Source organism: Talaromyces stipitatus, genomic scaffold (assembly GCF_000003125.1).
Source record: "Talaromyces stipitatus ATCC 10500 scf_1105507295527 genomic scaffold, whole genome shotgun sequence".
Classification (NCBI taxonomy): Eukaryota; Fungi; Ascomycota; class Eurotiomycetes; order Eurotiales; family Trichocomaceae; genus Talaromyces; species Talaromyces stipitatus.
The window spans coordinates 4,366,073-4,393,527 of record NW_002990114.1 but is presented as its reverse complement, the minus strand read 5'-3'; the positions used below and the strand labels follow the sequence as shown (position 1 = coordinate 4,393,527).

The 27,455-nt window shown below is 46.4% G+C and overlaps 7 protein-coding genes across 7 annotated transcripts, besides 2 other annotated features; 2 read left to right on the top strand and 5 right to left on the bottom strand.

Annotated features, from left to right (window-relative positions):
- Positions 1-956: 956 nt before the first annotated feature.
- Positions 957-3,281, top strand: TSTA_096420 (universal stress protein family domain protein; the record flags this gene model as incomplete). The annotated part of the gene is made up of 5 exons (XM_002479311.1): positions 957-1,425; positions 1,552-2,115; positions 2,167-2,954; positions 3,004-3,065; positions 3,119-3,281. The coding sequence occupies 5 exons, from the start codon at positions 957-959 to the stop codon at positions 3,279-3,281; spliced, it is 2,046 nt and encodes a 681-aa protein (XP_002479356.1).
- Positions 3,282-5,960: 2,679 nt separating this feature from the next.
- TSTA_096410 (V-type ATPase, B subunit, putative) lies at positions 5,961-7,814 on the bottom strand (the record flags this gene model as incomplete). Its single annotated transcript, XM_002479310.1, has 7 exons — positions 5,961-6,289; positions 6,352-6,845; positions 6,899-7,374; positions 7,422-7,457; positions 7,507-7,526; positions 7,576-7,660; positions 7,713-7,814. 7 exons carry the CDS (start codon positions 7,812-7,814, stop codon positions 5,961-5,963), a joined length of 1,542 nt encoding a protein of 513 aa, XP_002479355.1.
- A 572-nt stretch (positions 7,815-8,386) lies between these two features.
- Positions 8,387-10,722, bottom strand: TSTA_096400 (bifunctional tryptophan synthase TRPB; the record flags this gene model as incomplete). The annotated part of the gene is made up of 3 exons (XM_002479309.1): positions 8,387-10,154; positions 10,215-10,518; positions 10,587-10,722. 3 exons carry the CDS (start codon positions 10,720-10,722, stop codon positions 8,387-8,389), a joined length of 2,208 nt encoding a protein of 735 aa, XP_002479354.1.
- Positions 10,723-11,307: 585 nt separating this feature from the next.
- Positions 11,308-11,336: a sequence feature (AT_rich).
- Positions 11,337-11,986: 650 nt separating this feature from the next.
- On the bottom strand, positions 11,987-13,988 carry TSTA_096390 (transcriptional regulator Medusa; the record flags this gene model as incomplete). Its single annotated transcript, XM_002479308.1, has 3 exons — positions 11,987-12,376; positions 12,428-13,893; positions 13,952-13,988. 3 exons carry the CDS (start codon positions 13,986-13,988, stop codon positions 11,987-11,989), a joined length of 1,893 nt encoding a protein of 630 aa, XP_002479353.1.
- A 5,712-nt stretch (positions 13,989-19,700) lies between these two features.
- Positions 19,701-20,863, bottom strand: TSTA_096380 (alcohol dehydrogenase, putative; the record flags this gene model as incomplete). Its single annotated transcript, XM_002479307.1, has 2 exons — positions 19,701-20,000; positions 20,057-20,863. 2 exons carry the CDS (start codon positions 20,861-20,863, stop codon positions 19,701-19,703), a joined length of 1,107 nt encoding a protein of 368 aa, XP_002479352.1.
- A 740-nt stretch (positions 20,864-21,603) lies between these two features.
- On the top strand, positions 21,604-24,198 carry TSTA_096370 (uncharacterized protein; the record flags this gene model as incomplete). The annotated part of the gene is made up of 2 exons (XM_002479306.1): positions 21,604-22,914; positions 23,281-24,198. The coding sequence occupies 2 exons, from the start codon at positions 21,604-21,606 to the stop codon at positions 24,196-24,198; spliced, it is 2,229 nt and encodes a 742-aa protein (XP_002479351.1).
- A 217-nt stretch (positions 24,199-24,415) lies between these two features.
- TSTA_096360 (cytochrome P450, putative) lies at positions 24,416-26,102 on the bottom strand (the record flags this gene model as incomplete). The annotated part of the gene is made up of 3 exons (XM_002479305.1): positions 24,416-24,585; positions 24,645-25,871; positions 25,934-26,102. The coding sequence occupies 3 exons, from the start codon at positions 26,100-26,102 to the stop codon at positions 24,416-24,418; spliced, it is 1,566 nt and encodes a 521-aa protein (XP_002479350.1).
- A 1,013-nt stretch (positions 26,103-27,115) lies between these two features.
- Positions 27,116-27,135: a microsatellite.
- Between the last annotated feature and the right edge of the window lie 320 nt (positions 27,136-27,455).

Here is a 27,455-nt window from a genome sequence, read left to right as displayed (position 1 = left end):
ACAGTGACAGCCTGTCTTCCAGCCTGTCGTTACTGGAATCTGAAGATAACCAGGTCACACAAGAGTTGCATTAGTCGAACCACCATCTTGGCAAGTATATCAATCTGTTACAGGTGATTATTAACACACACTCATGGATAACATCCTCTCATTGGGTGTTTGTGTCGAGACTTAATATGACAAGGGGAGTAGAGACCAAATTAGTAACAGATATCTGTGAGATTGCGGTGTACGATACCTGATTCCGTTCTTCTCTCGTCTCTACTTTTGAGTCACCGACATTGATGGAAAAGCCACACTCGATGGCGTCGAATGTCAAAGTCAGTCCAGTTGGGAAAAGGAGTCTCGACCAGCCCGATTAGTTCAAAGCACATTACGTTAATGGCTAAAGGTGTAGGTACAATGCCCAGGCCCTAGTACATTCCAAGCCTCCTTACCCCGCGAGCCAAGAAGAGCAAGGAGATAGGGAGGCGAGGATAGCAATGATTTAAGTAGATGAGCAGAAAGCTTGAATTATTTCTGACTAGAATTGTTTTCAATTTATAAAACTGGTGACTAGGTTACAGTGAGTGAGTTGCGTGTTGCACAGCTGGTACTCACCACCAAAGCTTCTTTGATCCGTGGTTGCACATAGGCAGCGCTCTGTATAAGTAGTAAGTGCTTTCCTCCCTCCTTAGTCAGTTGTTTCCGCTGCTTACTCACTTGGCCGGAGTCGAATAGACATAGTTACGATTCTCCAGAGTCTCTACAGGACGGCTTTGCATCATCCCGCCGGGCGTCTTCCAGATGATCAGTGCCGGGGATTGAAATACCGCCACCATCATACGGTGACTTCTTAGGCTCCCACTTCGACCGACTCAGCCTGTCTAGGCGTTCCGCTTGCGGCTAGGTTAGGCGTTGGTGGCCAAACATATTCCCCCGCACTCCCCGGATTTCCTCTTCTTCTTTTTCTCACCATGTTCGGCAAAGACAAAGACCAGAAGAGACCGCTCAAGATGTCTCTCGAACAGACCCTGGAACAAGAGCGAAAGGAGCTTCTACGCAATCTCGACGGACTGAAAGGCCCCCGAGCTCCCAGTCGCATCGCCAGTAATCGCGGCAAGACTCTGATTCCTCTCAGAAATAGTAGCAGACAGGAAAAGACCGAAAGTGGCCGTCGGGCATCCGTGAGCAGCCCACTAGCCAGTTCGTCGCCATGGACCAACACCTTGCTCTCGGAATGGGATGATAGTATCTACGAGCCGAGCGACGATGCAGAGGAGCCGGAACCTGAGCGTCGGTCGTCGGACAGCGTGACGCAGTTGAAGCGAGAGAAAGAGAAGAAGCAGAAGGCGTTGGAGGAGCGGGAAATCGACATTGATGCGGGATTTTTGTATGGGATGCAGTCGAGTGTTCCCCACATTGTTCTTCCGCAGAAGCACTCTGGTAAGTCATTTTTCTTCATAGTGAGATATTCAATATTGAAGTGCGTGTGTGTGTACAATTGTCGAGATTGGATGAATTGATTTCAAAGACAAACGGTGGAAATCGCTGACACATGGCCCCGTGTAGCCCCCGCCGCCTTGGAATTATCCCCGCGCTACCGCACACCGGCGCAGTCTCAGACTCAGTCTCACCCGCACTCCCAATCACAATTGCAGTCGAACGCTGTACCATCGCCAAAATCTCGTCGATTCTCCCTGAAGAAACATAGACTGTCCACCAGCAGCATGGACAACGATGCGCCCGATACTGTCTCTGAAGCTAGTACTTCACCTACCCTCTCCAAGGCTTCACTCCACGATCCGGATCGAAGCGGACGTCTTACAAAGGACAGGACGGAAAGTGCAGACGAGAATTCCGATTCTGCAGACAGCAGCGATGAAGAAGATGATACGAGCTCTGAAGAGGAAGATTTATACGATATCCGCAAGGGACCGGTCGGCCCTCGCGGGAGAAGCAAATCGCCTCGAGGCAGGAGTAAGACGAAAACCGGGCTTTCGCCGGGAACATCGCCTGCTCGATCACCCGCGCCACCTGGAGGTTGGAGTGGGAAGAGGGGGCCGGGACCACGTCCGCAGGGCAGTCCAAGTGTAGGCGGTGCGCTTGGTCTATTCAATGAGCTACAAGAAGAGGGTACGCATACAGAGGTTACCTGAGAGATATCCAGTACTGACGATCGTATAGAAGAACTAAACGGACCAATTGTGACGCATCGACGAGCCAACGGACGCAGGACGGTGCTATCGCCAGGACCGAGAAGGTCTGGCGTTCATCCCCATACGAGTTTCGATCACAATGGATCGGGGTTGAACACACCAGTCGGTTCAGACGAAGAAGCCGATCTGTCAGATATTAAACAAGCGCAAAATCTCAGTATTCATCTGTCTTCTGTCGATACGAGCATTCCCGATCGCGCAATTCGCACCATTATCCGAGGCGACTTTCCTCGTTTACAGCAAGAAGCAGAGGAAGGATTTCGACGACAGCGAAAGTACCTGGTTGCCACGGATCTTAGTGAGGAGTCTGTATATGCTTTGGAATGGACTATCGGAACAATCCTTCGTGATGGCGACACATTATTTGCCGTGTATGCTGTAGCTGACGAAAATGCTTCTGGCGTCGATTTGAACACTGGCGTGCAAATCGGTGACGGCGCAACGGCAATCAGACGTACGACGGATATCGTGGGCAAGCAGACCGAAAAGACAGCCATGAAATATCAGGCTGCTTCTTCTACAAGTCTACTACCAAATGCTCTCGCGGCTTATTTCGGCGGAACAGATAGCAAGGCCAATTCACGGACCAACTCGGTAGATTCGCGAGCACTGTCCCGATCTGAGCAGGAACGTCTTCGTGCTATTGAGGATATCTCGAATACTTGTGTGCGATTACTCAGGAAGACGATGTTGCAAGTGCGCGTCGCGGTGGAGGTTATCCATTGCAAGAGTCCTAAACACTTACTCACAGAAGCTGTAGGAATCCCCAATCTCACCTATAACGAAAGTCTACTGACTTATACAGATTGACGGTCTCGAACCTACACTCGTAGTCCTTGGGTCCAGAGGCCGAAGCGCTCTCAAAGGGTAAGACAATCCTCTTCACTTTCTATTATTATACCATACTAATAACCGAACAGAGTTCTACTAGGGTCATTCTCAAACTACCTCGTCACAAAATCCTCGGTGCCAGTAATGGTCGCTCGGAAGAAGCTCAAGAAACATACAAAAAATACTCGGAGAATCCGATTATCAAACAATCTCACCACACCTAGAGGATTGGCGGGGGCGAAGATTGATTGATTTATCTACACATCCCAGAATCTCTACTCTGGCGCATGAAGGCTTAAGCGTCGTCTACTCATTTCTATTCTCTTTCAGTGTCTATATATCATTCTCCAGGAGTTTGTTTTCAAAATTTCGGATGGAGCTTTCGGCGTTTTGCGAAGCGGGGATTTGTGTATGGCATCGAGCAATGGCTTGTATCTATGGTTAGCTGGTTTTTTATTGTGTTTCTCTCTGTGTGTTTGTGCTATGATATCCTGAAATGAATTAGTTTCTGTTACAGAACTATTTTGAGTCATACTGCTGGATTTTGGTATATCATGATACCCCTTGAGGTTTATGGGTACTGTAGTACGTAAATCGATGAACGGACTTTGATACCTAGGTGGACTACGGAGTATACATACCATATTTTCTTTGCCGGGTAGGGTTTCCCTTTCTCAGCTGCCGCCGCTTTTGTGAGGGCGCTCGCAGTCAGCCTCACAGTAAATTTCAGTGCCGGGCTGACGCTCACTGAGTCGCTCAACGGTCCTGAATCCTCTCGGGGAAAAAGCCCTGGTCATGTGACTTGAAGCTAAGTCGCCATTGTGATTGGTTCGATTAAGACCAAATTCTTACATCGAAATATCAGATCATATTGAGCTAGAACTAGCGATAGTACATTGTTGCTGGGTGCTTATTTTGAGCCCATGTCATAAGCATTATACACCGGTTTTTGCACCTCTGGATCTCCTCTACCAAAGTTCGATTCATTGAATTGGCAGCAATAAACCTCTCAAGAAACTTCTTATTCCCCATAGTCATCTGTTCGTGGAATATGCCCATTGCTGACTGCATTACAATCTGTCTGTTTCAATTTTTCTATATTCTGTGCGTAAGACGAGATGCTTGTCAACCCAGAATGGACTGAACCCCTGCCTGCGAACCCTGATGAAGAATGTAATAGGGTCTGTGATAGGATCATAGCAAGTTTTCTTCTTTCTCCCTTGTCTATTCAAATGAAAATCGGTTATGAGTCGAATGCAATTGCAACTTGTGCACCAGACACGCTTTTCAGACTCCGTTGAAGCTCACTGTACTCCGTACGTGAAGTGAGTGTACTGTGTAAACAAATCAAACTCCATTCCCGTTCTGCCACACCATTTCCAATCTGGTGAGACGCATTCTAATTCTTAGCAAGAACTCCATCCCGTTCTGTGGTGATATTCCTTCATTTGATGACTTTCTCAACAAGGGCCTCGGAGCGCTTTTGCGGCCATACCATCTTCTCCCTGTCAACGATTCGATTTCGGTTTTGACTGCATTCAATAGAATGAAATAAGTCAAGTTGCAATTGTCTGATTAGCCACAAATCAGACCGACAATGAATGGCTCGCTTGGAGACAACACAGGGTCCTGAAATCGCATCGGGACTTGATTATTATTGCCACCACACTCGAAACCTGCAACAGCGATGACAAACGAGCCAGAATCGCCAGCATTGGCAAAAGGCCACTTATCACTAATAGGCTGTAGGTCAGAGTACCGAGGATCGTAGTTTCTTCATATATCCGGGGGCAGCTAATCACCCAGGCATCCACCATCCGATTTGCTGGTTGATCGTCTTTCTCAAACAATATGACCTTGAACTCCGTGATAACTTTGCAATCATCTTGATGTAATTCTCAGCATCCTGGGAGTCCCCCAACGAGTCCACCTCCCAGAAGTTACCTGTAGTATAATCCGGAATTGTTGAGGCTAGGGCCGCTAGGCAGTGTTGTTCATCTTTCAATAAATCTCCTCAGGCTTCCTGTCTGCCAAGCAGTCCATCTGTATCAATGCAAGGTCCATGATGAGTTTACCTGTCTGCAATGATGTTGTGGTGTAGTCTATATGGCCGAGTTTTCCATTGTGTATTGAGCCAATATGGGGATCTCTGTCGCGTAACTGTAGATCACGTTCCAGGGGTGCAAGTTGTACCTGCTTGGTTCCCAGAGATTTTTCCAATCGTTGAAAGAGATCAGGATCCTCTTCTTTCACAGCCTCACTCATGTCACTCTGCTGCTGAATTTCTTCCTTGAATCGTGTGATATTCTTAAGTCATACGGGTTTTCTAGTCATGCGGGTCAGTTCACATGGTGACCGAATGTTGATACCCTTATCAGGTAGCGCGGTAAAAGTTGTTTCTTCATAGCCTGTTATTTCAATGTCAGCAAACTTCAATTGCTAGGTGGCATACATACTGTAGAATCTGGCTATAACGAAGAGAAGGCCTTTCAGTCCCAATTCAATCTGTCCAGAAGTGAGTCCAATCTGGAGATAAAGTGCACCTCTAATATACTCATCTATTTTAGTATTCACAAGGAGGATGCCCTTCAATTCCAAATTAAGCAATCCAGGCTGAGACCAGTGGAAATATGAGGCGACCCTCCTTTCCTCATAGCCAGAACTGTACAGTGATTTGAAACTTACTGGTAAGCGCCACATGCGCATCTGTAACTCCAAATACGAACCGAAAACGGAAAGGGGAAGCCAAACGGCGTCAAAGGAAATCCGGTATATAAGTAGCTGTTGAGTTTGAACGTATGTAATGTCACTCACATTTCTATTATTCACCACAATATACATCAAGTATACCATATAACTCGAAACTGAAAGAAAAGAACAAAGAAGAATGAAAAGCTACAATGAAAATAACCAAACAAAAAGGCAGGGAAACTAGATCAAACTCTCAGTCGCAGCCGTACTCTGCTGCTGCTGCGGCTCCGAACTATCCCTTGTATCCTTATTTCCACCACTACCAGTCTTCCGACCAGCCTTACCAGAACGAGCATAAAATTCATCAAGGACTTTCTTGGGGATACGATTGAGGAGATCCTTGGGATAGATACGGAGCAAGTTCCAGGCTATGTCGAGCGATTCATGGATTGAGCGGGATTCGTAGGGGGATTGGGAGATGAAGGATCGTTCGAATTTTTCGAGGAATTCGAGGGAGAGTTTGTCTTCGGCTGAGAGGGCTTCTTCACCGACGACCGCTTTCATGGCAGCTGTTCAATCCTGTGATTAGTATTGATGCAGAGAAATGGGGAAAGAAATCAGGGAGACGTACCGGCATCTCGACCAATGGCGTATTTGGCATACAGTTGGTTGGAGACATCGCCGTGATCCTTTCGGGTACGACCTTCACCAATAGCGGACTTCATCAAACGTGAGAGCGACGGCAGGACGTTGATAGGAGGATAGACACCTCTGTTGTCCAATTGACGGTCAATAAAGATCTGTCCCTCGGTGATATAACCCGTCAGATCAGGAATGGGGTGAGTAATGTCGTCGTTGGGCATGGTCAAAATGGGGATTTGAGTAATAGATCCATTACGACCCTCGACACGACCGGCACGCTCATAGATGGTCGACAAGTCAGTGTACATGTAACCGGGGTAACCACGTCTTCCGGGCACTTCTTCTCGAGCAGCAGAGACTTCACGAAGAGCATCACAGTAGGCTGACAGATCAGTCAAGATGACCAAGACGTGCTTCTCGAGTTGGTATGCGTAGTATTCAGCCGTTGTCAATGCCAGACGGGGGGTAATGATACGTTCAATCCTGCAGCAGATTAAAATCCTCCCCCATAAAGAACGAAAATTGAGAGAACTTACGTAGGATCATTGGCCAAGTTGAGGAACAACGTAACACGCTCCATACTACCATTCTCCTCAAAGTCCCGCGTAAAGAACCGAGCAGTCTCCATGTTAACACCCATAGCCGCGAAAACAATGGAAAAGTTATCCTCATGACCATCGTGCACATCCTTGGTAGGTTTAACCAAACCAGCCTGACGACAAATTTGAGCCGCAATCTCATTATGAGGCAAACCAGACGCCGAGAAGATGGGGATCTTTTGTCCTCGAGCAATAGAGTTCATGGTGTCGATAGCAGAGATACCGGTGGAAATCATTTCTTCGGGGTAGACTCGAGAGTAAGGGTTGATGGGACTTCCGTTGATATCGAGGTAATCCTCGGCCAATACTTTGGGGCCCTTGTCGATTGCTCGACCCGATCCGTCAAAGACTCGGCCCAGCATATCTTCGGAGACGCCGAGTTTCAAGCTGTGTCCTGTGAATTCGACTTTTGTCTGTGACTGTTAGCTTACCTCTAGTACCTTAAAGGTGTCATACATACCCTCTTCACATCGATACCGGGTGTGCCTTCGAAAACCTATCCTATAGTCAGTATTGTCGACACACTGAGACATGGTCCGTCATACCTGAACAACAGCTCTGTTACCTATGAAAACGTCAGTCGGCACCCGCTAAACAATCACAGATATACGTACCCCTCGCCTCAAGAACCTGACCAGACCTCTCCGTTCCATCGGGCAATGTCAAAGAGACAATCTCATTATATCGCGGAAATTTGACCTGCAATCTTATAAGCCCGCGCTCAAATCCTCCCCTATAACAAGTAACATACATTATCCAAGATAACCAATGGTCCATTCACGCCTCCAATAGTATTGTAGCGAATGCGAGGTTTAATCGAGGTCATGCGGGGATCGGTGAACTCGGGAGCCATTACGTACAAGTTGTGGTATACTCCGAGTATCCTGGTTCACAGGATACAGCAGCGAGTATATCGATTTCGAAAAGACGACGGTGACGATTGAAAGGAGTGTTTGAAGGGTATTTGTTCTGCGTGAGGCGTTTGAATCCGGATGCGACACCAGTAAAGCACGTTGAAGATAGATAGATGGCTGGATGGATAAGTGTGGAGAGCTACAACCTCCAAGAGGCTAGAGCTCCATTTGTCACATGACCGGCTAGGTTATTGGTCTGTTTATTTGAGAAGCATGCCTTTTTTTTTCTCAATTATTTTATGATTATTATGAAAATTTCTTATATGACTCTTTACTCTGTTATGATATTTCTTTTAGATACGTTGGTTGCTGGATGCGCTTACTCCGAGACCGGCCCTCAAGCCTATCATCCATATTCACTTGAATCGAGTCGATTATACAACTACTAGGCCGATAAAACACCAGCCGTACTTTCACATCTTCCATAGACAGCAACATGGACTTTTAAATCTCTCGCAATAAGAGACAAATGATATGTCTGGCAATACTAAAACTTTTCATGCAGACTCAATCAAAACCTCAAATCCCATCCAATCTGAGGACCAAGACGAGGTAATTCCTCAGCCACACTCTGCACATCCTTGTCACCTCTACCACTCAAATTCAAAACGATATTCTCTCCCTTCTTCATCGTCTTGGCAAGCTCAACAGCTCCCCAGACAGCATGTGAAGACTCCAACGCAGGGATAATACCTTCCAACTGGGTGAGCAATCTAAACCCCTTGAAAGCTTCAGCGTCAGTGGCAGCGATGAATTTCGCTCGAGAGCTTTCTTTCCAGTTACTCAGCTCAGGTCCGACGGCCGGGTAATCCAGACCCGCGGAGACGGAGTGGGTGTCTTGGATTTGGCCGTTTTTGTCTTGGAGGACGTATGTGCGTACGCCGTGTAGGACACCCATGGATCCACCGCTCAGCGTGGCGGCGTGACGGCCTGTGTCGACTCCGTCACCACCGGCTTCGACACCAAGCAGCTTCACACTGGGGTCGTTGGAGAAAGGATAAAACATGCCGACGGCATTACTTCCCCCGCCGACACAAGCGACAACAGCGTCTGGTAATCTTCCTGTGAGCTCCATCATTTGTTCCTTGGTCTCGTCACCAATCACAGATTGGAAGGTACGGACGATCGTGGGGAAGGGGTGTGGTCCAATGGCAGACCCGATGATGTAGTGGGTTGTGTCGAGATCAACGACCCATGCGCGCATTGCTTCGTTGACGGCGTCACGGAGAGTCTTGGTACCAGCATCAACAGCGACGACTGATGCGCCCAACAGTCTCATACGGAAAACGTTCAATGCTTGACGTCGCACGTCCTCCGCACCCATGTAAACAACACATTCCAGGCCGAACTTGGCACAGACAGTGGCAGTTGCGACACCGTGCTGACCGGCACCGGTCTCGGCGATGATACGCTTCTTTCCCAGTCTTCGAGCAAGGAGGACCTGACCAAGTGCGTTGTTGATTTTGTGACTCCCAGTATGGTTTAAATCCTCTCTTTTCAGATAGATATTCGCACCTCCGACATGCTCCGTCAAACGATTGGCAAGGTGAAGTTTACTGGGACGACCCATGTAGGGATAATATGAGCGAAACTCCTCCCAGAACTTGGGGTCATTCCTAGCTTCGTTGAATCCCTTCAACAACTCTGCCAAGCAATCCATAAGAGATTCTGGGACGTATTGTCCTCCGAATTCTCCAAATCGAGAGGGAATATCAGCTGGGTCGCCTGAACCGTTGAGAGACTCTAACTGATCGACTAGACCAGGCTGTGCTCCTGGTGCTGGTTCGCCAGCACCAGCACCTGGTTCACCCTCGGTAATGACGGCGGTAGGCTGAGCCAAATCTTCTTCCTCCTGTGTAGGCTTTTTCTCGACCACTTCGAGGACTGTCTTTTCATTGACAATCTTACCCTGGCTATCGCGCTCCAATTTGCGACCAGTGACGCTGGTAATGTACTCCTCGACTTTTTGCGCCCTTTGGCCTTCGGCAGCTTGACCGAGGACTGTGATGATTTGACTTCCAATGACGACACCCTCCGCGAGTTCCTGAACGGCCAGGAAATGTTCGCGAGTGCTGACACCAAAGCCCAATGCGGCGGGGATATTGCCTGAATATTGATGGACCCTCTTCAAGAGGTCCGGTAGACCAGTGCTGAGCGTACCCGTGGCGCCAGTAACGCCCATTCGCGAAACGACATAGATAAATGAATCGGCAATTTTACATAAGAGCTTCATCCGAGAATCAGATGTAGCAGGTGCAATGAGAGGAACATATGACAACCTAATCACAAACCTCTGTTAGTGCCCAGCCCCAGAATCCTACTCGAAAGAAGAAACATACCCAGTCGAAGTGCACAAATTCCTGAATCGCACAGCCTCCTCAGGGGGTAAATCCACCATAATGAATCCATTAGCACCCGCCTCCTTCGTATCCTTCAACATGCGCTCTTCTCCATATTGTAACAACGGATTATAATATCCCATGAACAAAACAGGTACTTGAAGACCCCTTTGACGTGCGGAACGGACAATGTCCAGAACCATTGGAATCGTGACGCCATTTTGTAATGCTTGATTATTTGCTTTTTGGATCGTTGGACCGTCTGCAATTGGGTCTGTGAATGGTAAACCGAGTTCGATTATATCTGGTCGAATATCGCCCGATTAGTTCAATACTTTTTTGTGTCGTGGCGAAAGGATAGAAAAAACTCACCAGCTCCTCCATTCTCAAGTCCCAATAAAACATCAATCGTCTCTTCAACAGTCGGATATCCAGCTGTAACATAGGTGACTAGAGCAGACCGTTTTTCGCGCTTGCATTTCGCAAACGTCGCTTTGATAGCTTCCATTTTCTGGATGAAATTTGTGCTTGCCCCGCGCCGTGGCGAAGATCAATTGGAGTGTAGAAGAGGGCGAGAAGGACACAAATATTCAATAATTAGATATTCAGCAACTCAATTGAGAAGTCTTATTGCATATAAAAAGCAATTGGCCCAGATGAAGAGGAAAATACAAGAGATGAAGGTATGGAGGTGTAGTTATAGCGATTAATTGTTGGTCTCCGATAAGCGGATGGCGGACAGTGACTCACTGAGAGCCTGAGTCACCAATTGGCTTGACCATGATGCGATAAGGTCATGTGACTGCGATAAGCAGTCAACCCTAACCCCATTCTCATTCATGTGCTCAAAGTGACCTGATGAGGTTCTAGCTACGCGTTTTCTTATAAGTCAAGAGAGATTTATGAATATAAATGTGATGTGGATGACCCAAATTGCTTAAATTGCATAGAAATCACTGGACACGGCCAGGATATCCAACACTCAAATAAATACAAGATTGACCAAACAGAACAAAAATCTCAGACCTCCAACAATTGGAAATGCCTTGTGCACTCCAGTCCATATTTCCCAAAAACTCCCTGCAGTATATGCAAAAAAAAATAAAAAATAAAAAATAAAAACAGACAAACAGCCCAACTCAGTCTCAACATTAGAACATCCAAAAGGTTGTACCAATAGTTGAGAATCGAGAAATCAAAGAAAAAACGACGAAACGCCTGGCCAGAATGCAAGATGTAGAAGGAGTGGCTTCGATAGCACGTCCACGCTATGCTCAAAAACAATAAACAATGGTATAAGGAATGATCGCTGATGCGCCCGATGTGTCTAAACAAGAAATTCAGAAAGCAGACACGCTCAAAAAACAATAACAAGGAAGTAAAGTACATCAAAATCTTTTCATCGGGGCATGCATTATATGAAGTCATGAAAGGAGTGGCATGATTCATCAACAAGATGCAACAAAACAATGGAATAGGCGAGTCGCCATACTCCGGGTATCACATGGTAAAGGAGAGTAATGAGTAACGCCTTCGCTTCGGAATGGTATCAAGGAATGACTGAAGGAAATTCGTAGAATCTCGGGGTAAAAAACATTAACACATTATCGTGTCGGTGTGCCAAGGAATGACTTTAAACGGTGGACGTGAAGTTGGATTGTTGCAGGCCAGTGCAAGAGCAAAAAAGCGACGAAAACAATATGCGAAAAAAAAGGCGGAGAACAGAGCTTCGAGGAAATCCAGTTTCAGTAACAACGGGGTTTCGAACTACCTCAACCCATGGTATAAGGAATATTCATGTAATTGAAATCCTCACCCTGAGATGAAGTAGTGAAATCCCATGATGGCTGATTCATGAGTGCCTGGTCGGGTTGAAAATTTGGCTCGAACTGATAAGGCGCGCCCATGGTAGCAGGGTAACCAGGTGTCGGTCCTGAGAGAGTGACAGCGAATTCAGAGTCAAGACCAGAGGTTACTGGCATAAGAGATGGCGCGAACGTGGCTGAGCTAAAGTTGACTGGATATGCGTTAGAAGCTGTGGATTCCGCAATCGACTGCGGAGACGAAGCGCGAAGAGACTCAGTCCCAAGATCCGAGCTCATAGAATGACTAGCACTCAATGAACCGGGGAGTGCTCCGGCAGTAGATGAATAGCTTGCAGACTGTGACAAAATTAGAGTCAGGCCAAAGAGTAGATGAGGGGCAAAACTTACATATTTACCAATGATCTTCTTGAGTGCATGGCAGAGGATCTTCCAGGGGAAAACTTTGACATCCTTCTCGATGTTGCGGGGTTTAGGTGCAGGGAATCCCATGATGACTTTGAAGAAGTCTTCACTGTCGGCCTTGGTCTTGGAAACCGTTAGAGGACGGAAACCCTCCAAATTGCGACGAATACGGTTCTTCTCCTCGACAGTGAAGCGTACAGCAACCAAAGACTCGAGAAGATAGATAGTATCCACACTAGTAACGAAGCACTCGTCCTTACCATCCCAAAGGATGCAGCTGATACATATACTGTTTGGAGTGCGCTCTTCTGGAGTGATCGGCTTGAAGTCAGCATGAATAGTACTTCCGTTCTGGGAACGTGTGAACTGGACCAGACGACGTTTGGCTGCTTTCTCCTGAGGAGTCCAGTTCAGCGCCATTGAGTCAAGTTCTCCGTTCAACTCAAGAACCGCCTTGGTGGGGTACATCGCGTATGGGTTAAATGGCTGCGACGCACCAAGGTTGTGTCCGTGGTGCAAGGTCGAGGTACGGATCAAGGTCGGATTCTGTGATTGAGGAATTGGCATATTGACAGTCGATGGAGTATTGACGACAGACAGATCAGTAACAGACACTGAAGGACTCCAAGTTGGGATCATTGGAGAAGATGCCGGAACTGGAGGCTGCAAACTGGGCGACGCAGTAGAGAAGCCACCCATCGACAGACGCGGAGAGTTTTCCATATCAAACGGAGCAGGAAAGGCACTCGTGTTAACAGGTGTTTGCGCAAAGGAGGTATAAGAGGCTGAGCGTGTATGCGTTGGGTGATCGACTGGTTTGGCCTCTAGTTCATGAGACGAGTGGCGCTTCGCTGGTCGATAGGATGCACTTTCAGGGAAAGCCGAAAAGCTTCTCTTTCTTGAATCATCGACAGGAGCCTGCAAGTACTGCTCGTAGGAAAAGGTTCCAATTTGAAGCACAAGAGGAGCACCCGCTGAAGGATTGTTGATGACAAGCTGCAATGGAACGTCGAATGACGGAGACCTCGTGAAAGCGAAGTTTGGTGCATGGGTAGAGAAGAAATAGCCGAGTTGTGAGTTCTGGTTGTCAACCAACCTGAAACTGCACTCGCATTGGCGTGATCCAAAAGAGATGAATACACGAGCGGTCGAGTGCAAGTCAAACGGCAAAATCACACGAACCGTGATCTGAGTACCTTCAGAACCTCTCTGGGGTGCAAACGAGACTACCTCCGGACCAGAGCTGACAGGGGTATCAAAGCCAGGAGACTGGGCATCTTCAAAAGTTGCAGAACCTGCGTAGCTGTGGGAGGGCCCATACTGCAGGGTATCTGATTCAGGGCTACCGAAGTCTTCCTGGGAGGTCGCATACATGGGATTCATGAAAGGTAATTGGCCATAGTTGGAGGTGAATGAGTTTTCCTGGAAAGAAGATCCTTGATCATTGAAATCTACACATCGTTAACATGATTCATATATTTCAACATTGCTGTCTTGGGACGAACGCACCTTCTAGATCATTTTGTGACCTCTGAAAGCTAGACATCGACAGCTGGAGGTCCGACTTTGCCAGGAGGCTGTCAGAATAAGCACGGACAAAGCAAGAACCCTCCAAGTCCGAATAGTCGGCAGACTCGTCAAATATCAGCGGAGTCTGAAAGTCGGTGTTGAACTGTTATTCTTGGTTAGAGGATTGTGTGAATGAGTACTTGTTGGCTTTCACTCACTTGAAGACTGGGTACAGTTGATGAAGCCAGCTTGACTGTGTTGCAGACCCTGCAACGAGGCTTTAAACTGTTTTGAGAAAATAAATAAAATGAAGCGAACGACAGAAAATACGAATTGGAGCGACTGGAAGATGGAAAGCCACACACGAAGCGACTGTCCAGATATTCAAAAGCGAGTGGCAGAGACAAAGATAGTCTCTAAATTTAGCGAATTAAGATTTGGCGGTCAGGGACGCATTCAAATCTTTAGATGGTACGTAATCGTTGGTAAGATGCTAGTTGCAGCGTCAAATATCACCTCTTTCTAATATCAGCAGGACACAAATTGCATCTGGCGGATAATGCAGTAACTAATCTATGCGAGTTGTTAGCAATTGGACTCGAAGAGGAATGGACATTAATAGTCGCGCTTAGTGTAAGTAGATGCGATGACTGCTGGACATGTGCAGGGTATGTAGGAGAACAGTCAAAAAAGCCGAAGCCTATCCTCAAGAAGGAAGCAAGGAGAATTCGAGGGAGGATGGCTGGGAGGGTTATGCAAGGTCAATGAAGGCAGAGGAGACTAACCCTTGATGCTTGAGAGATGCTCTCGAAGTAAAAGTGTTGCGCAGGTGAGGTTGATACTGTCGGTGGCTGTAGTGGATATAGTGGTTGGCTGGTCAATTGACTGAGCGCTACCGTGATTGCGTACTTCGCGATGAATACCGATGTCGTTCTTTCTCAAGTCGTTCCAAAATTCTGTACTTGTCTTTCCTTCTCTTGCGCGCCCTTTTTTTGTTTCTTTTCTCAATTTCGCGATATTAATGATTATATGGATCAGTCGAAGTGTATATCAATCGATGACCCGTGGTTCTTTCCTTGGACACAGCGTCAAAGTAGCGAATGTAATAAATACTTTTTGCAAGTAGCGAGCGTAGTAGCGAGTGTGGGTAAACAACGAAAAGGACGAAATTTTTTTCTCTCTCTTTGCTATTCTTCACGTCATTTGGGGATGGGTGTGGTTTAATTATGATCGGGGAAAAGAAGAGGAGAGAAGAAGGAATAGGAGGAGCAAGAAAAGGCGGGAAAGGCAAGGGCATATAAGGGTGTAAGTTACCGGGAGTCGTATTGTACGCTCGTTTACTGTACCAAATTTACGAGTTACGAAAGGCTAAAAATAAGTATGGGCAGGGGGTAGAGTGGGCAGTGATTGGAACGGGGAAGGGTCGAGGAACAACTGTAACGGCGTATTGCCTTGTATTGGTGTATGCTGTATGTAAGGACGGTGGACAAGGTAACTTTCAGGCTGCCGACACTTGGCGTGGCAGCGGTCTACTGGCGACACATTTGGAGCTGCAAATGATATGTACAAGCAAGCAGACGGAATGTTGCGGACATGCAGACTCAGCTGTTGCTTCAAAGTTGCGTGACTAATTGATTCATAGAAGAACATCGATCCCTCCCCACACAATTGTACCTATCAGAGGCGGCCAACAGATTTGCGATTTATGCGACTGACATAAGGCTGCCGACGATCAGGCGAGAAAGATCAAAAGTTATGAGCATCAAAAAGAAAAGGACGAAATAAAACTCTCACGTAAGTCGAAAGTCAGCAGCAACCTCCATGAGCCAAACGGGTGGATCCAATCAAAAGAAGATTTAAATCTTGCTTCAACGCATGATATCCCGAAGCGGCATCGTCTGGATATTGAGTTTGGCCTCGTACTTTATTTGTCAAAACAACCATCACCATCGTAAAAGAAGATAAAGATGAGACGTGAAATCTATACAGCCAAGTTACATTTGGTGGAATCCTATCTGTAACGGAGCTAGCCCAGATAAGGCAAGCTTCCAGCACAGCCATCCTCCTCACGGACCAACGACATCATCATCGCATCTCTGCAAGTCATGTTATTCTGGTCAGGACTGGTAAGGCTTCGAGTTTGGAGAAAATGCCGATTCGGCGGTCAGATGCTTCATATTGCGGCTGGCATCAGGTAGTTATGCGTCCACGAGTAGGGTCACGAAACTATATCATGATGATAGTGTAGGGCCGTCCTATTGCGCCTGGATAGTATCCGAAACTTGAAGCCGGCGTTTGGAGAGACGAAACGGAATTTTAGGCTAATCTGTGCAGCATCACATCAGGTTGAAGGCTATCATCATTCTAAACCGCGAAAATAGATATCTCACTAAGCAGTCTGTAAGAGAATTTGGAAAGGATCCTAATTCAAGGCCCGAAGTTTGGTTGAACCCGAGAAAACGCCACATGTATTTCCGGACGGAGGCCTAAAAAATAAGATGAGGCTGTTACCAATTCATACGGAGACACCGAGGATGTCGAAGGCCATGTTCTGGGACTGGTGGAGTGGTGGCACGGAGTACTCAGATAGGAGTAGTCTCTGTCCAGGTAAACCCGTAATTCCCGTACGGAGCAGTACTCTGTAGAATAATGTAATGCTAGAACTCTCATACAAGCGTATGATATGGGGGAAGGTCTAACCAACCCGGGACTAGAAACCGGTACGAGAAACCGGTACTAGTGTTCCATATTTAGCGCACATCCTTGCTCTAACCTGTTTGAGTCGGTATGTATCTGGTAAGTTTGTCCACGGAGCACCTTGGACGAGCCAATCACAGCGATTCTCTCATGTTCTGTGATGGGCACTGCATATCATCTTCCATCACCTCATTAGGGCTTTAACATGAGCTAAGCTGAGAAGAACCATGTTGCTTAGAGCATTATTATGACAAAGAACTAAGCTCACTAGCCGGACTTGATACCCCCCTTCGACTCGGATATCCGTGCGCTGTGCAGAGATAGGTTTACTTCGTTCTCTGAAAGTATGTATGAGTACGTGTGACCCGAGGGCTAAAGGAGACAATTCTCACGAACTACGGAGAAGTCGGCGAGTTCTCCGTACGGAGTAAATTTTTATTGACTAACTTAGCTAAAAAAGATGGCTAATCATGACATAATCACCCAGTGGCCATGTGTGCTCGCTGAGTCGTACGTTGGCTTCAAAAATAAAAGTTGCACTACCGACGAGCAGGGAAATAAAAAGGATGGAATGATCCGACTCAAGAACCATGGAAATAATATCATCAGCGAATCAGGTCCGATGATCTCATCAATCTTCGTTTCTTCTGAACTTTGTTTACGATGCGGACTCCATCACGGAGTCAGAAGTTTGAATTTTCCTCAACTTACCACAGCGGCCTTTGAGGTGGTCTGACCTTGCTTGGCAACTGACGCCTGCTTATTTGCCCATCTGCATTTGCGAATTTGGGAAGAGACTAACCTATCTGAGTATGAAAGGGAGAAGGAAACTAACCGTTTCTAGAACAAATGGCTCAGTAGCTCGTTAATTTAGGGTACGGCCGAGCTATTCTCCACAGTTCCATTATCCATACGGATAAACGGGACAGATACGTATTACGTATGGAAACTACACTCCCTTCGTGCAAAGCAATTCGCACAGCCACTTACAGCTCTTATCCGAAAATCTGTAGGACTGTATCCGAAGGAAGGGTTAAGGCCTTACCATTCGGGAAGTTGTAGACGCTGGACGGAATTCCTACATACATACTGATTGCTGGAAAGACTTCTTGGCGTATGAACACGCAACTTGAACAATGCAAATTGTCAAGTCACGTTGTTGAATGTTCCATGGACTTGCTGCTTTGGTAGTCCTTACTGTGGTGTAACTCATCCATGCTTACCGCAATTGCGCAAATCATGAGCTTCGAATATAGGATGCGACTGTATATATCATGCTGGACTGACTGATCGCGTCGGATGATGTTATTCCGACTATACCCTGTCAAGATGTAGTACATGTCCGCAGGAAATTTGAAATCCCTGCTCGTTGCGCACAGATATGGTATTTGAAGATAGCGGTGAAAGCATTAGAAAAGAAGTGGGATAGAGCTCGCAGGTTCCTTATTTTTTAGTCGTAGGGCTCGCGAATCTAACCTGTCTCGTAACAATGAATCAATTAACTGAATCATAGGTTCGGAGTCGCGGTAGCTTAATACTGGTCATTGTATTGATACACCATGCATTGTATTTACCGCAAAACGGTATGTATCGGTCTTATTTTTAGCATCTCGATCCACCATGCATATTCTCTGCTTCTGGCAATTGGCTGGCTACTAACCACGCGAGACCCATTAGCCGGCTTAGCCCTAACCGAGAGTCCTTTTTTAGATTAGCGCGTAAGCATCTTGATGTCCCCGCGCCCCCACATGTACAAGAAAAACGAAAATACCAAACAATACATACCTCATACTTGGTACCGTAACAAACAATCAGAAAAACAAATAAGACGATCAGCGGCTGACAGTTCACTCTGACTCTTAAAAGCCATCCTTACTCTAGTTACTACTTGATATGATATCTTTGACTCGTGTTTCCCCCGATGCTACCTTACACTCGTTGCTACCACCCTACCCTTCAACCCTTACTTTTTTCCCTCCCATTGCGACCTTCTTTGCTGATCTGGCACAGTGTGAGCAAATCATGGGATCTTAGTCATGTGTGCTTTATGCTTTTTCGGGTTTCTATATTTGTATACGTACTCATTGCAGGAGACTGTAGTGGTTATCTACGTAGCGCGTCGTGGCTCGTCGGTATGTATCTCGGGCTTGGAGCTGATCGAAGACATTCAAATCCTTCGAATTTATTTTGGGATCTGGTTGTGATACGTACCTGACTGTCGGAATTTTCTACGGAGAACATTTTTTATTATTCGGGTTTATTCGATTTCGGGGCCGCGGGATTTCTATGCCACCCAAATCCTATTCTACGTTTTTGCCTTCGATGTCCGGCAAAAATGTACGTACATCTTGAAAAGGTTGGAAGAAGATGCCCTAGCTTGCTAAGAGATAGGTTGAAAAAAGTTCTTTTTGGGCACTGCTTTGGATGGGCACATCCAATCAGAAATCAACATCGGAATCTTTCCTATGACAGTTGTTGCTCCATCATTCAATGGAAAGCTCTAGAATCAACTCCAGTAACAATCTTGGACAAGATATTGGAATTTCAACAGGGATAAAATTTAATATCTCATGACAATCATGATGATATACGACGTATTACAACGGTTTTGAACGGAGACTGCCAACTTTCGGCTAATTGTCTAGTTAATTATTATTACGATGCGGTTATTTACGGCTGTATCCTTCCGAAATTCTTATTCCCATAACCATCAGCCCTACCGATCAAAAACTCAAGGATAGAGGCTCAAAAAAGAAACTTCACTTGGCAATCTCTATATTAAGCCTGTCATTTCCATGGGCATGTGCTGCTCTGTGGGGGTTCGTTCATGAAATCGTCTCTTCCGGTAAGGTCGGTCTTCTATCCGTTTGGGGAAATTTTCGACACTTCCTTCTGTCGTTGGAAATTATGTGTGGATATTGGATAGCGCTGGGTTGAGACAATGTGGGCTTGTTGCTGAAGAAAAGGGGTTTGCGAATATCATCGCCAATTTGTGATGTCGAATACACACAAGTATCAAATTTGATTATTTGACATCACGATGAAGAATTGATTACAACTTGCTATCACCAGTCGCCTCCCCGAACTGTACAACCAGTTTTCCGAATTGCTTCGCAGTCTTCATGTCGTCAAACAGGGTATTGATACCTGCAATATCATCTAGGCTCGTCTTTAGAACCCTCGAGACAACTGGATGGATCTCATTGGCTTTGACAAAGTCTACCATGTCTTTGAACTCCTTTCGTGAGCCCATCGTTGAGCCTCGAACGTCGATATTCTTAAGGAATGCTTGTGCGACGAAGGACATTTTGGGGGAGACGGTCATTCCGTACACTGAAATCACGCCGCCGGCCTAAGTTTTATTCGTGTTAGTCGGATGTTCTTTGTACAGTCCATGGATGGGTATACCTTGAGTAGCTTGACCCCCTTTTCGATAATATCACCACCCGCACCATCAATAATGGCATCAAAAGCCAATTTCCCAGAAGGAAGTTGAGCAAGTAACTTCTTCTCCCATCCTTCCTCCTTATAAATAACACCACCCTTTGCACCAAGTTCCACGGCCTTATCAATCTTTTCTTGACTAGAACTCGTCACATAGACATATGCTCCCCTTCGCACCGCGAACTGCAGTGCCATAAGCGCAACACCTCCGCCAATACCAGTAACCAACACAGCAGAACCCTTGGTCGAATTCCTCTCCCCGGCTTTTGTGATCAGTGCTCTCCATGCAGTCAACCCCGTTAAGGGGAGTGCAGCAGCTTCGGCATCGGACATGTACGACGGCGCCTCTTCAACCTCTGACTCGTCCACAGTAACGTACTCTTGCAACGTGCCTCTAGAATCGAACTTTGTTCCACCCAGGATCTTGTAGCCAGTCGGATCTTCAGGTCCATCCGGATGGTCTTTCCATCCCGTTCCGGGGTTCAAGATTACCCGTTTACCTTTCCATGATTTATCCTGGACGTTGGGACCTACTTCGATGACTGTGCCGACGCCGTCGGCGCCCAGAGGCACATCGAATGATAATCCAGGATAGAGATGTTGGCGGAGAAAAAGATCGCGATGATTCAGTGCTGCGGCTGAGAGTTTGATGATGATTTCGCTGCCTTTGACGGTTGGTGGGAGGACCGGTTTTTGGATAATGGGATAGTAGACTTGTCCCGGTTTGCCGGGTTTGCCATCGATGGGTTCGAGGAAAATTGCTTTTGGCATTGTAGTTGATCTTCGTTATGCTTTTGATTATGTCGTTTGCTCGGCAATTTCCAATTCGGACGTCTCAGAGAAGGGTCAAGTTGGCGTCAAGGTCAAGCTTTAACCTCTAATCTAATAACTTTAAGTCTTTTTTCTGATTACATAGCTTCGCCCTATGATGTCTTTGTTGTAGATTGATAATCAGATACCAACCTCGGCAACCCCGCAATTTATGATATTGCCGACTCCAGATCTCCGGGTTGCACCATACACTAAAGACACCGACATTGGAGCAGTAATTGACCAATTGATTATTGTCTGCTGCTTGTGAGATGATCTATTGAGCCGTCCAGGGCTACCTAGGTGGGTTTCTAACTTTGATTGGAACATTGAAGCATCAATTTCTGAGCTCTTCAATGTTGCTCAGTTCATCTTATGTTCATCTTATATATATCTGAGCTCATACCTAAGCCCGGTAGTGCGAATTCTCATTGAGCCAACTATATCCATTCGTGGAACTGTAGAAATTACAATGAGTTTAATCTCTGCTCTCCTGGAGCCATCGAATAAACTACAATTAGATTTGATAGCACTTTAAGAAATCCGGCACGATTCTAACACAACGCAGACAAGACCCGAGACAACCCTAACCCTAAACATACAGTTAGCGTCAGTTGATTTTCCGACTTGGCGCACGACAAATCAACCTGATTGTTCAGCATCCTTTATTTCCGCGCCTGGAGCTGGCCAGTTCAACAAACATGGAGGTCTTCTTCGTGGATGACTCATCAAGTAAACATCGAGAGAAAGCGCGTTCATTCGTGGCGAAGAACGCGATTAGGAGACGAGTCAAGGAACAGGAGGCGGCAAGGATCAAGTCCACATGGACGGTCACCGTTGACAGGCAGAGGAAAGACACTCAATCCAGATACCATGACAATCACGACAAAACATTGGGATCGAGCACACATATGCCAAGACCAATATTAGTGCCGCTTATAAAATACGATAATGTGGCTGTCTCCAATAACAGCACATCAAAACCAAAGGGCATATGGGGTGTCAGCAATGCAATCTGTCCCAACCCTGGACAAGCAGCTCGCAGCGCATTTCGAACAAGCAATGTGGCGTCCTTTATCCAGTCGGCTACGAACATGTTCAACAAGGCGAAGTTTGGCAAGTTCAACAGTCCCGAAGAGCAGAATAAACTACATATCATGGCTCTTACGTATCGAGGAGAAGCCATGAAAATGGCTCGGAAGCAGTTATTCATCTCTACAACAGCTTCTTCTGAGGACACTTCCAGCTCCGCCCGAATCCGGCAAGATTTGATTGTGGAATCTCACTTTCTTATTATTTTGCAGCTTGTCCTGATGGATTATATCTTCTTTCCAGCGCAGGCTCGAGCTCATTTCGCGGCTAGCAGAGAGTTTATACGCTCATGGGCGGCTAGCTCGCAGGATACTTCCGGCGCTATCAGAATACCGACTTTTATTCATAACCATTCGATAACACAAATTGTGGTCGCCTTTGACAATGCGCACCTAGGGCCGGATAGCCTCATTTGGGATCGAAGCGACCTTCCTGCATTACAAAAAGCTCTACATAGTTTTATGACTAGACTGTTAGAGGCTGGTCCATCGAAGACAGCAACGATGTACAAGTCTCGGATTGATCCAGAAAGTCTGGTGTGGCGCAGCCTCACAAAAACACCAGGAGTTATTCCATACGATCGAGGAAATTATCTCTCCGAATCTCAAGGACAAATGGCATCTATCATGCTGATTTGTTCAGTCTTCATGGACTACGCGTCATCTTCTGGTGTTCCACAACAGTGCTTGTCTGATCTCGAGAGCGCCATGATCTCCCTCGGGGACGAAGCTCTTGTGAGTGCGCTCAACTTGGCGTGGATGATGGGAGGAGGAGTCGGTTTGCCGATTGAAAACCGGCGAGAACGACTTTACGCGACAGGGGGAATGCTATATGTATTCCGGGGACAGCAACATCCTCTTGATGACGACTCGGATCTAATGAATCGGCTTGACAATCAGTGCGAGTTCACGGAGGATGAAGTAAGGGCTGCGTGCCTCAATTATCTTGCTGCAAGCGTGGATTGAGACTGGATGATTTGAAGCCGTTTGTTTCAGGATCATACCTCGCCCAAGAAAGGACGATTATTCCTCCCCAACCCCAACAAATTTGTACGATGCAGTCTTGCTATGTTTACAAGGAGACCGTTTGATAAGATCTCTAGAATCAAAGAAAAGTCGCACGTGAAGCATCACCGCTAACCAAAGTAGGATATTACCTATTCGGGTTAGATCCTCAACATTCTATGCTTGTTGGTTGGTCTATCGTCTTACAGGTATTTATAGGATGAGTGATCATTTGGAATACTCGAACTTCTTCCTCAACTGTCAAATACTCCATCCTCCAAGTTCACCATGTCGTCGCCACTACCTTCCGGGTATCGGAAACTCTCAGAACGAATTCTCATATGGGAGCCTCGACAAACTACACAGTCAGGGGATGAGAAAAGCCCTTCAAAGACGACAGACTTGTCGAACGATTCATCGCCAGAAGTCATACTCGTATTCACATGGGCAGACGCGCAATCTCGCCACTATGCCAAGTACATCGAGGGGTATCAGAATCTCTATCCGAATGCAAAAATCATCCTCACAACAGCAACCACCCTAGGAACGTTCTTTGGTGGTCAAAAAGCGGCTCAATACATAGTCAAGGACATGGTTCACAAGGAGCTTGCACCCTTGTATGAGCAGAGCGGTGACTCTTCGATCTCTGGTCCTCGAATGCTTGCACACGCCTTCTCCAACAGTGGTGCCCTGAACCTGGAAGCAACCTGGTGTCTCTGGAAAGAAGCTTTTGGGCCACATGCACCACTACCTCTGACAGCATTGGTCCTTGACTCAACACCCGGTGGTCTCACATACAAAACCGAGTTTACTAGATGGACAACCGGTGTCTCTCTTGGCATCGAGCCAGTACTACCTAAACCTATTAGCTGGGTTATTGCAGCGGTTATTGTGACATTCCTTATGGTAGCCCCACAGGTTCTTGGGATCGAAATTATGGCTACACGCGGTCCCAGAGGAGTGAACTCGGCACGAAACATCCCGCGGGATAGCGCGCGACTGTATATTTATTCGACTTCGGATAAGCTTATACACCATAAGCATGTCGAGGCTCATGCAGAAATTGCCAGGGAGAAAGGGTACTCGAATCTGATTCTGGAGCGGTTCGATGGATCAGCGCATGTTTCGCACTTAAGGTTGGATCCGTCGAGGTATTGGAATGCTGTATGGAAGGTGTGGAACGCAGCTAGCAGGACATAGTACGTTCATGGCTGGTGGGCACTGCACATATTGACCTGAAACTTGATTAATCACCTGATACATAGACTACAATACATTCAATTGGCTTGTGCCATTATTCCAACTCGGGTACATCGCTCCTCTGAACGATTATACATACATCTCCTGAAACACGTTTGATATTCTCGCATAATCATCAACCCATGGTAAGAATCTGACATCAACTCATCAGGTCGACTTACTCGTAATCCGCTTCATGCAACCTGGCCTGCACACCTGTTCCGCTTCTATTCTCGATCGCATGATGAAGCCGAATCCGACCATCACCTTCTTCCATATTCTCCATCCTGTCGAAACGTTGACAGAAACGGACAATGACATAGCCTGTCTCAGTGAAAGCGAATTGTTCTGCGACAGATAGTTAGTTCTCAGATTGTAGTTGGTATCAAAGATGAATATTGACTTACGACCTAAGCATTTCCTATCACCTGCACCGAAAGGAATAAATTCCCATCCAGGCTGTTTCTTCGACTCCCACCTCTCAGGCTTGAATTCCTCCACATCCGGACCCCAAAGGTCACGTCGGTGCTGCATCGCATACGTAGGGATCAGGATCTGCGTACCAGCAGGAATGAACACTTTCCCCATTCGATCCTCACCCCCGCCAACGGGAAGAGTTGTATCTCGCAACGCCACTCTTTCATTCATGGGGATGACCGTTGCGATGCGTAAAGCTTCCTTCATGACATGTTGCAAGTATGCACAGTTGCGTAAGATGTTGAAATCAATCTTTGTACGGGTTGGATGGGAACCAAAGGTATCAATGACTATCTCTCGCAACTTGGCATAAACCTCCGGATGACGAACAAGGAAGTAGAATACCCAGCCTAGAAGAGATCCGGTGGTATCACGACCGGCGACGAGGACATTCAGAGTCTCACCGCGGAGTTCATTCAAGTCCTGAGTGTACTTGGCCAGTTCATCAAGCAATACAAATCGTTGCTGTTTGGGCTCATCGTCACCATAACCACTTTTCTCTTGCTGCTGTTTGAGTTGAGCAAGTCTCGCCGCCACAATCCCGTCAACCCATTTATGGAGACTATTGCATGCCTTACGGAACTTGCTCGTGTTGATCAACCAGTAGAATTTGTCAAGCTCAATGCGCCTATGGACAGCCATTTTAGCATTGTGAAAATGCGCAGCCATTTCAATGCCTTCTTTGGTACCCTGCTGCGAATGAACGGATAGACCATATAAGAACTCCGAGGCAGTGTCGAGAGTGAAATTGAAGAAGAGTGGTTGTAAATCTACTTTTTCGGTCCACTTGCTCATTGCGTCACTGGGTAATCTCTTCATCAAGGCCATCACATGTCTCTGTTCTCGATCCACGTCTGACACAATGTCTCGCGCGAATTGTGGCCGGAGACGTGAGCGGGAATGTTTCCAGTCCCATCCGCGAGTGGTAAAGATGCCCTTGCCTATCATTGGTAACCAGCTCAATTGACGGAAGTAGGAGATGTCAAAGTCTTTGGCTTGCGTGGAAAAGATGGCTCTCATGTTTTCTGGATCGCGTGTGACGAAGATTTCGTAGTCAAATATGGGTACGCGGACGGTATGGCAGTCGGGAGAGATGCTGTCCATTGCTTCCATGATGTACTGTGGGTTCCGATCTTCGTTTGTTGCCTGTATAGATTCTTCAAATAAGTCAGCATGATCAGAATTTGCGTTTTTGACACAGGGTTATAGAACAATGTACCCTTCTTTATAGGCAGACCCAGGCCATTGGTCAATTTGAAGACCGGCGGCGGTAGACATCCTAGCTGAGCCTCTTTCTGTCTGATTTGACGCTTGCGAACTCTGGCTTTGATTGACCGGTAGATGAGAAATCCGACCAGGAATAACGCGAGCAATCTAGACAGATACATTGTCAGAATTTCAGAATCGGTCCCTTTCGTGCATTGGTCTCAGTGGGAGTCGATTAAATAAGAGACAGAGGGAGGATAAGTCCCGACCACGAAAGAAATGTATAAGAAATTGAAAACTTCTTTGGGAACAACATGTATTTCACTGTTGGCATCAGCCACCTCATTCCCAATTTCAGGGGTTCCTTTATCACATCCATACCGGTCTAGAATGCTTTTTTCGACTAATACATACGTTCAAATAGTGTCAATGGGGATCCTTGTATATGTATGTGCGTAGTTCCCCGACACGCATTATAGGTGATATCGAAATGGTCCCTGCGAGGGGTTATGCAGGGCAAAAACGCTAGTGATAATGATCCTAAATCAATCCCTATCGGGAAGCAGTGCATGGGTGAAGCGATGATTATTCGTTATATCATTGGTCAAGATGCTACTTTTGTAGATTGATAATCAACAAGGATAAAGCCTATAGAAGACCATTTAAATGCATACAGTTAACCGAAACGTACCATCAGATCAAATCTGGGAATGATCTCAAGTTAGAAATATCGATTCTGAAATCCTTGAATATCCTATATTTAATCCTAGACTCTCAATACCAATCTTTGGAATTAGACAGTCGGTCTATCGGTGATCAGCAAATTGCTATCGGAGCTGTAATGCAACCTGTCAACTTGTATCTATCCCTTGGTTCAGGCACTCGACAGCATGATTCGTACATGATACATAAACACGTCCACGTATCACGCCCTCACTTTCTTAACCTGTGGCAGTTCCATTCTTCGAGTCGATCTCGTTTCATTTGGAAGGTCTTTGTGTTGTTCATAAACCTGGCTCCAGTCGTAGTGGACTTCTGATCACAATATTCATGCTGATTTTGGAGCGCATATTCCAGGTTTCATTGCATCGATAACCCTAAGGGTTTCTCTATGAGCATGTCACATGTAAGTCACCAGATAGTGAAGGTTAAGGTGGGCATATCCGTGGGGATGCTGGACATAAAGTAATTCAGTTAGCCCTAGCCCTAGCCCTAAGTACATGGTGTGTCTAGGTGAAAATACCTAGTAGATTGCTGGTGAATAACTGATTATGATGGCCAGTATTATATCGTCTCCAAGTGTCTTAAATGTATTTAATCGCACATTATTCCCTTGACTTTCATAGGGTTGCTCAATTGACGAACAGGACGCCGGGTATATCAGTGTATGGGGTTAGGGTTATAAAACAGGGGTCATGATGTCTGCTTGAATTCTCTTACGAACAAAGATCCATGCATGGAAGAGTCAACATTAAGCCATGGTACCTTTTTATACATCGAATCGGATACTTTTTGATACGCCAGATAGAAAATGC